The sequence below is a fragment of the Poromitra crassiceps genome, assembly GCF_964638095.1.
Source record: "Poromitra crassiceps genome assembly, chromosome: 1".
NCBI lineage: Eukaryota > Metazoa > Chordata > Actinopteri > Beryciformes > Melamphaidae > Poromitra > Poromitra crassiceps.
Genome location: NC_139623.1, coordinates 108,661,844 through 108,671,947, shown reverse-complemented (window position 1 = coordinate 108,671,947; position 10,104 = coordinate 108,661,844). Strand labels below are relative to the sequence as shown.

General features: G+C 43.9%; 1 protein-coding gene across 1 annotated transcript; it reads right to left on the bottom strand.

Annotated features, from left to right (window-relative positions):
* Positions 1-748: 748 nt before the first annotated feature.
* On the bottom strand, positions 749-9,663 carry LOC310772570 (m-AAA protease-interacting protein 1, mitochondrial; the record flags this gene model as incomplete). The annotated part of the gene is given in 6 exon segments (XM_083632398.1): positions 749-836; positions 4,014-4,158; positions 4,828-4,945; positions 5,084-5,169; positions 8,616-8,818; positions 9,332-9,663. Coding segments are annotated over 6 exon segments (972 nt in total).
* Positions 9,664-10,104: the final 441 nt, after the last annotated feature.

Here is a 10,104-nt window from a genome sequence, read left to right as displayed (position 1 = left end):
GTGCTGCGCAAAAAAGAAAGAATGTCTGTATTTACAGTAGGCTAATCTGCATTTTTTTTTTTTTTTTGCCCAGTACCGCAGGGATGACGTATTTTTGTAGTCGCAACGCGGAAGGGCCTATGGGATTTTTGAATGGGTTTTTGGCGCGATGCTTCAAATAAGGTCTGTGGTTAACGCAAGCTTATTCAAACGCAAACCTGTGTTCAGCAGGATAACCTTTACACATGAGGACCAAGTGTTAGCATCCATGTTTTCCGGACTCATTCCTGTGGTACTCTGTTGCCAGCTGCTTCTTTTCACCTGACAGCGGGAGCTTCACTGGCAGGACGTACACGTGGGAGGATCACACTATTCACACCAGTTCTCTTCCGCCCCAACCGACCTGCTAGTGCAGCGACCAGGACATATATCCTCAATCCGGCTTCCCACCTGCAGACACAGCCAATCGTGCCTATACTGTACTGTATGTACGCCCAAGCAAGCCGGAGGTAACACGGGGCGCAAACCTGCAACCATCGTGTTGGTAGGCAGGGAATCTACCACTACACTACCTGGACCTCCCTCTCTCTTTCTCACCCTCTCACAAAAATTTCACAGCCTTTTCTGGCAATAGCAGACCCATTTGCAGTCGCATTTCACTTCATCCAAATGGACCCTTTCCATCTGAGTTGAATGTTGTCTTTCATAGATACATACACAGTTCAGTCTATGATTGGTCTGTCTGTATCCTGATGAGTGACATCACAGTTCACTTCACAGCCAGTTTCCAGTGCCAATGCCAAACGTTGGTGACCGTCCAATCAGGTGGCGCGCCCCTCGTCAACTCCCGGTGGAATCTAGGAAAAAGAGACATAGAGCCCAACATAATATAACAGGTCCTACAGTAGGGCACTTCACATTTGATTAATATGAATGTCTCTCTTCACATTGAGGCTGCTGTGATTAGGTTTCTAACCAGGAAATTTTGTTTACTATAATTTTTAAGTCTCGTCCCCAGGAACTCATCCCTGGTTTTGTCACATTTGCTTTAATACATCTTTTCCAGTTGATTGTCTGATCTAAGAGATTTCAAAGTCAGACAAACACTCCCATTTCTTATAGGACACAGTAACAAGCTCCACTAATACACACAATATTCTCATGAAAGGAATATGTGACTACTGCATTTTTACAGTATTCACCTTTCATTAAAAAAAAACATGACTGTTTTATGAAAATGTTGTTTTTCATGGCAGTTCCTTCCCCATGCCAGGTTTTTAGCGTCACAGAGAGAGTATTCTGAATAAGCCTTGTGACTATGAAGGCATGCTTTTATAGTAGCACCCTTTAATTCATTTGCAGAGTAAAAGTGTTTACAAAATCTGACAATAAAAGGTGGCTCAGCGAACCTAGACATTCTGTCAAAGTTTTGCTTCTCTGCTCACCTTGAAAAATGACAAGGTGAGGATTCTGAAATTGGCGTCCTTATCCTGCCAAACTGTGCGTTTGCTAGAGCAACGATAACATTTGAAGTGTAATAGGCTTTCCGAGGGGGAGTCTAAGACCTGAAACAATAGGAAAGAGAATCTGGCTAACTAGATAGGTGGGTGTTAGGTAGAATAGCCACACCGTGTGGTCCAACTCCTAACTGGATTAGTGGTCGGAAACAGGAAGAGGCTTTTACTATTCCATGGATCGGAAGTGCAATTTTTTCCTCTCTGTCTCGGTGGCAAATCATGTCAGTGGCTCTGTCTGTCGCAAAAGTCAAAGAGGAGATTGTTTTTGTATGAAGAGTCCATCCAGAACTGCTGAAAGTCCCACAGCTGAAGTCTTATTACAATAACAGAAATCCACACAGTCACAACTGGACTCTACTTTTTGACATGCAGTAAAGTACTTGCTACTTCTCACAGTTGGCAGAGCTTTTTTGTTTTGTTTTTACAATATTTGGAAATTGCGCCCTTATGCCTCACTATTACCTTACATAAATAATATGGTCATTCTCTCCGGCTCTTCTTTTTATTTTCTTCACTTTTATTACCAACATCTCAATTGATCATTATGTTATTTTGAGATGCATTAGTGGCAGTCCCCTAGGGCAGTGGTTCTCAAACTTTTTGAATCAAGTACCACCTCTGAGCAAAGCAAACCATCCAAGTACAAATGAGATGGATGGAGAGATCAATGGGACTCACCTGGTTAAGTCGAGGAGAAATAGCCTAAATAAATATCAAATGTGTCATTCATGTAGGCAGTGTCAACATAAGTATGTGGTGGTGTGCAGACTGAAACAGTCAAATGCATTGTTATGCCTCCGCCGGCGATAGCCAGGCGGAGGCATTATGGATCCGGGTTGTCCGTCCGTCCGTACAAGGTTTGTTAACGCGATATCTGAGGAACGCCTGGACGGAACTTCATCAAATTTGCCTTAAACATCCATTTAGACTCAAGGATGATCTGATTAGATTTTGGTGGTCAAAGGTCAAGGTCACTGTGACCTCTCGAACGCCATTTTCAAGCTTGTTAACGCGATATCTCAGGAATGCCTTGACAGAATTTAATCAAATTTGCCTCAAACATCGACCTGGACTCAAGGATGATCTGATTAGATTTTGGTGGTCAAAGGTCAAAGGTCAAGGTCACTGTGACCTCTCGAACGCAATTTTCAAACTTGTTAACGCGATATCTCAGGAATGCCTTGACGGAATTTCATCAAATTTGCCTCAAACATCGACTTGGACTCAAGGATGAACTGATTAGATGTTGGTGGTCAAAGGTCAAGGTCACTGTGACCTCTCGAACGCCATTTCCAAGCTTGTTAACGCGATATCTCATGAATGCCTTGACGGAATTTCATCAAATTTGCCTCAAACATCGACTTGGACTCAAGGATGAACTGATTAGATTTTGGTGGTCAAAGGTCAAGGTCACTGACCTCTCTAATGCCATTTTCAAGCTTGTTAACGCGATATCTCAGGAATGCCTTGACGGAATTTCATCAAATTTGTCTCAAACATCGACTTGGACTCCAGCATGAACTGATTAGATTGTGGTGGTCAAAGGTCAAGGTCACTGTGACCTCTCGAATGCCATTTTCAAGCTTGTTAACGCGATATCTCAGGAATGCCTTGACGGAATTTCATCAAATTTGTCTCAAACATCGACTTGGACTCAAGAATGAACTGATTACATTTTGGCGGTCAAACTTCAAGGTCACTATGACCTCATGAACGACATTCCCAAGTTCGTTAATGCAATATCTCAAGAACGGCTTGATAGAATTTCTTCTGATTTGGCTTGGACGCAAGGATGAACTGATTCCATTTTGGTTATCAAAGGTCAAAGGTCAAGGTCACTGTGACCTCTCGATTGCCATTTTCAAGCTTGTTAACGCGATATCTCAGGAATGTCTTGATGGAATTTCTTCGAATTTGCCTCACATGTCCACTTGGACTCAAGGACATTCTGGTGGTCAAAGTTCAAGGTCACTGTGACCTCACACACCCAATTTTCAAGCTCTGTAACGCAACATCTCACGAGCGCCTTGACGGAATTTCTTCCAATTTGCCTCAAATGGCGATTTGGACTGTAGAATGAACTAATGGCGGAGGCATAAGTCCGCGTTGCGGTCGTTCTAGTTTATTTATGTATTATTATGATGGTAAATCTCAAATTAAGAAAACACTAATGGTTTCAGAAAGTTGTTCACCAGTCACCTGGCGTACCACTTGGCAGCGTTCTGCGTGCGACTGATTGAGTTTGACTGAGTTTGAGAACCATTGCCCTCATGGAATAAATATATCATCGTTCACCATTTTCCATAGCCAAGCATAAAATGTTACATGAATCCCCACACATAACCCTCTGGCACATCTTGCCAAAATGATCATTTAAGTCATAAACAAGTTATATATAGTACCGTCCATAACTTCTGCATGGATATGAAAAACATTCAACTTGCCACCATTAGTTTTTGCAGACTGCATGACTGCATGGAACATTTGTGATGTAGATGGACAGCAAGCTGAGCTTACTCATAGACAGCAGTCACTATTTTCTTCTGTGGGCTGCCGTTTTCACTGGAGGCCACTTTGAAGATTTTTGTGCCTTCTGAGTTGTCGAGACCTTCCAGTGTTGACAGGAGCCAAAACCTCATGACGATGAAGCGGAAGTTCCTACCTGGACAGAGCAGAAGATAGCAAGAGACCAGCAACAGCTCAGTTAGCAGGGAGCAGAAGATAGCCAGAGACCAGCAACAGCACAGTTAGCAGTCACTAAAGGTTGTTTCAGACCAACGACATAATGAAAAAACTAAATTAAAATGCAGAATATTTGTTTACGAATTTTCGCAGCAGTGGCTGAGCAGTAGTGGTGATGTGGTTAGTGGAACTGGAGAAGGCGATGGCAGCAGGTTGGGGCATGGTAACCATATCGCACTGGCCAGGGGCTCCGGCAACCTACACAACTGCCCGAGTGACATCACTTCCATCCCAAATTGGACAGACAGGCAAAGAGGAGGGACCCGCTTACTCAAGTTTATTATAGATGAGATTGTAGGTGCCACTTTCTTGACTTTATTATCTTATTGGTGAATGTGAGTGTACATGTTTTGTGTTGTATGTTTTATTATCATTATCCATTGTCTGCATCATAGACTCTACGTATGTGTTTATGTCTGGAGCACTGGACCAAATTAATTTCCCCATGCGGGATATTAAGTTGATCTGCATCTGTAATTCAGATACTTCACAATGTAAGCCACTGGCTGCACTGTACATGCACTTGTCAATCCATGCAAGAACATACTTGTATCCATGTATACTAATAAAGTGATAGCACAAGACTCACCATATTGGTCAGAGATCACAGACACGTCCTCAGGCAGCAGAAACACAATAACTTCCATTGAGGCGGCGAGCTGCTGCCTCTGAACATCTGAACAGAGACTCTCAACGTAATCGACCATCTGCAACGACAACAGATCAGAGAGGAGAGTACTGACAGGGGTAAGTCATTTTTTCATTTGAATATATTCCCTTATTGTGTGTGTGTGTGTGTGTGAGTGTGAGAGAGAGAGAGAGAGAGAGAGAGAGAGAAACACCTAATTTGACGCTATCCCCCTCAGCTCCTGGAATCTGTCACTGGACATCATGTTGGAGATGTGGACCAAGGCCTGAGAGGAATCTGTCACTGGACATCATGTTGGAGATGTGGACCAAGGTCTGAGAGGAATCTGTCACTGGACATCATGTTGGAGATGTGGACCAAGGTCTGAGAGGAATCTGTCACTGGACATCATGTTGGAGATGTGGACCAAGGTCTGAGAGGAATCTGTCACTGGACATCATGTTGGAGATGTGGACCAAGGTCTGAGAGGAATCTGTCACTGGACATCATGTTGGAGATGTGGACCAAGGCCTGAGAGGAATCTGTCACTGGACATCATGTTGGAGATGTGGACCAAGGTCTGAGAGGAATCTGTCACTGGACATCATGTTGGAGATGTGGACCAAAGCCTGAGAAGAAAGTCAGGACGAGTTGACTTTTATCGACCTGTACCACCATACTGACTGAAGCCAGTGCTACAAGGCATGTCCCCACACAGTACAGTGTCTACAGGTCCTGTGGCTCAGGCGGCTTACGTTCATGCAGTACCATAATATATTATCTATGGGTTAGAATCTGCCCTGGAGCCCTCCTAAACTTTGAGCTAAAAAATGCCAAAATATAATGTAATAAATATGTCTTTAATTGTTAATTGAGACATCTTTTTCCAATTTTGAGCAACAGTGTGCGGGTGTCCATTATTTTTTCTAATTGAGACATCTAAAGTCAAGGCCATAAATCCCTATGGAATTCTTTTATGTTTTCTTTTCTTTTTTTACATTTTGATCTTAAAACAGTGAAAATTAATTAAAAAAAAACTCTTGTGAGATTTGTTAAAAATGCTTCAGTATCATCGTTAAGACACACTTCAGACATGCTTTGAAATATTTATTTTAGCCTTTGCCCACTTTTTATCTTGAATTTATTTATTCTACTTTTAATGTAGGAATTTCCCTTGCTGTCTCTTTATGTTTGCCTCCATCTATTTCATATGTCTAGGCCTAAATAACTGTGCTTAAAGTTTTTTTTAACAGTTTAGTCTGAAAGAGCATAGGGCAAAGGAGTTAAAAGCATTTATTATTATTATTATTATTATTATTATTCGCTATAATCCAAGGCCGTAACCACAGATTCAACATTGGGGGGGACGGCCGGCGGCGAAAATTTTGGAGAAAAGAAAATTGCCACTTTGTCGCCAGATTAGAGGAATATTAACATTAACACATTCACTGCCAACAGTTTTTTTTTTTACTGTAGGTAGCTTCTGCCAAGGTTTTTTTTGAGGATTCTGGCTCATCTTTCAAGAGCCGAGGATTATTTTCTGCTAGGATTTTGTGAACACAAAATATCTCAAAAGAACTAATAGAATGTGTGCTTTCTCTGTCTAAAAGAGTTAGTTTGTAGAGTTAGTAGTTATGTAGGCATTACCAGTTGAATACAGCATGGTTTCAGCGTCTGAAAATGAAAGCTGAGAAAAATGCCTTTTTGTGAAATTCGATAGAACAGTCACTTTAACCATTTCTTTTTGGCATCAAAGACATCAGACATCTAAACAATAGTTCTGAACAGTAATTTCCTCCATAACGGCACCCCCACCCCCCTCTCCTTCAAACTCCTCCCTCCGTGGGTGTGTCTCTAGTGGCTTTGCAGCGTTTGTCACGGGCGAGTCTCTGCCTGTCTGTGCTGCCTGGCTGCTGGCGGCCGCTCTTCGGGCGAGTCTGGATGGGGCTCGCTCGTTTCTTGGGGTTTCGGTTGAGAGCTTTGATGAAGCTTTTGCGATTCTGGGCTTTATGCTGCGTGTTTCAAAGTGTGTTGCACCCAGTCTATTTTTGGAACCCCCACCGTTGTGCGCCACCGTTGTGCGCCACCGTTGTGCGCCAGCGCGAAAGCGTTTTCGCCAAACCATTCTACAGTATGAGAATGGTTTCCTCACGCTTTCCCCTGCAGTTTTGGCTCGGCTTTCTCTAGTCTGGAGAGCACTGTCGCCACTTAGTGGGTCGGTGGAATGGGTTGTACACGTTCGGTGGCTCCCATATTTTTATAGGAGACGTAGGGGGCTTTGATCCACGTCCCACCGTCAAAAAAACGTTTTTTTTTTGACGAGTTGACTCGTCCACGGCAGTCAACCGTTGGTTTCTGCTTGACGAGTTGACTCGTCCACGGCAGTGAACGTGTTAAGATTAGACTGTTGTGATGTCATTATTCACCTTTTCTCACTCACCTCCATGTCACCTCTGCCTCCCTGCCCAGGTTGTAGCGGGCTCATTTTTAAAGCTAGAGCGAAGCTACTGATATCATATGAAACTAGAAGATCTTCAGGACATGCTAGCTTGTCAGCAAGGGGGTAAATACCGCTCCAAACTTAGACAAAATTTTGGAAAGGGAAAAACGGACATGGCCATATTCAAAGTGATCCCTTGACCTGTCACCTCAAGATATCTGAATAATAATGGGTTCTAGTCGTACCCTAGTCTCCCTTTACAGACATGCCCACTTTATGCTAATCCATTGTATTCTTAAAAAATATGCATGCATTATAAATGTGTTATTTTTGCCTATTCTGAATATTTCTGCATTTGGGACCCCTAAACAATATTCGAATTGCAGAAATTGAGTGTGACTGGAAAGCTGAGAGTCTTGTAAATTAAATTAGCCCAATTGTATTCATGTGTGATGATGTTAGCCCACATCATCTACATTGTGTCTTGTGTCTGGTATGTGTGTGTTGAGGCTCTACTTTAGCAATACAGTCATGTAAATCGGTGGTATTTATTGCTATAGTAAATTTCACTTTGTATGTGTGTGTGTGTGGGGGGGGGCACTTCAAGTCTGGGTCACCTTGGGGCATCACACTGTGTTAATCTGGCCCTGATGATGAGCGCATCTGAAATAGCTAGTCAGCCACTAACAAATCAACATGAGGACATCCAAACAAGTTCTGACAGAGAGCAATGTCATTGGACCACATTGGACAAATACATTTGCATAATTTCTCCCAGTATGCCGCTTGTTCCTTCCGTTGTTTAAATATACATACTACAGCATGCGCTGGGACGCGTCATCAGTGATGTTAACTGGGGTCGTAAGGTGTTTCGGGTCTACAGCATGCCAAACTTTTTACATGAAAGTAACCAAATTAAATGAGTGGTGGGTGGAAATAATAATTAGCCTATTCTTATTTAAACATGCAGTTTTGAAACATTCAATAAAGACAAATAAAAAATAGACTATGACTCGACACCCTAAGTGATACACATGTTATGGGAGTGGTATATATACATCAATTTCCGTGTTAGTAGAATGGTTAGTTCCTTGCTCTGCTCTCCCCTAGGAGCGCTGGCTCCGCGGTAATGCCATGAACAGCTGTATCGCACAGTAAATCTCTGTTTTCTTATTTTTTTACATCAATTTATTGGGGGGGACACATTTTATCAGGCTTAAATATTGGGGGGAATTTGTCGTTCTCAATGTATATTGCCGTTACGGCCCTGCTATAATCTGTGCACCCCTGCCAGTAGTTTTAAGTTTACCTGCTGGCTGCTTCACTCCTTTGTCAAACTCCAGGGAGGGGATGCCTATCTCATAGTACAGCTCTATGAGGTACATGATGACTTTACACCGGATCAGTGTGATCGGGTCCGGGATGCCGACCACCGTTATGTCAGGGTGACCTTCGGAGCCGCCGCCGGGCTCCGTGCTGAACAGTCTGTTAGGCCCAATCTCAATGTCCCCCCTAAGGAGTGAGCCCTGAGCCCTCACACACTTAATTGACATCAGCTGGTAAGTGATTGAGTGGGAGAGGATGCAAGGGCTCAAAATGGTATAAAGAGGAATGGGACAGCGCTCTCACGTTACCCTGACAACACCAACAACAAGTGCAGCCATGTTTCTCAGCTTTGTGGGGTTGGGATTTGTTCTCTTACATTTACTTTTTTTTTTACAATATTTTTTATTAGTTTCAGTTTGCAAATGATTGTAACAGTGACAGTATAATAAATTATTTTGCAAACAAGTAGCCTATACCACCAGCCACCTTCCTCCCACCCCTCACCCCATTCCCCCATCCCTTCACAAGACAAAAAACAAAAACAGACAAAGTAAAAACCTACATGTGAACTTCTTTTTGGTAGCGGTAACGTTTGCTCCTTCCATCGTGTTTACCGTTTCTTTCACACAAATGTAGCATCACAACGCTATGAACTGTGGGAAATCCCCTCGGGCAAAGTCTGCAGAGCTGCGGACTTACGGAAAGTCTGCATTTAGGGCTCGGAAATGTCTGCCGAGAGCCCTCATGCACTTGACGATTCCAGAGTGGGACAGCCCTAAGCCCTCGCACACCTCGCGGGCACGCGCCTCAAAGTCTGTGAGTGTGGACATTGTGCGGCGAACACGAGCCTGAGCCCGGCCCCTGCCCGGCATGCCCCCCGGCCCGCTGCTGCCGCCGGTGCTCCGGTGAAGGGCCGTACCGGTCCGGACACACGTGACCATGATGCCGCATGCAGTCGGGGCTCCTCTTCCCGGGACGTGCGGCTCGCCAGGCTCGTGATCCGCTGCATCACAGGGCGTGTCCGGGATCATGCAACAGCCTCCATAGAGAGCCGCAGGGATGACGTATTTTTGTAGTCAGAATGCGGAAGTCCCGGACTTCCTGGTTCTTCACTGTTTCTGTCTATGGGATTTTTGAATGGGTTTTTGCCGCGATGCTTCAAATACGGTCTCTGGGCAACGCAAGATTAATCAAACGCGAACCAGAGTTCAGTCGGATAATCTTCACACATGAGGACCACTTTCATGAGTTTTGTAGCGTAAATGCGAGCCCTAGAAGTAAAAAGCTCGAGCTAAGCTAATCCAGAACTACACACTGTCGCATAGGCTTCCACGTCACGTCAGCACTCAACCTGGACTGTTGTTGATGTGTGCACTGATTACCCCGGGCTGAACGGGGCTGAATCAGGTGAGGGAAAGAGAATTTCCGTGTTCGTCCTTTGAAGTGGTGACGTTATTGACGTATATATCCCC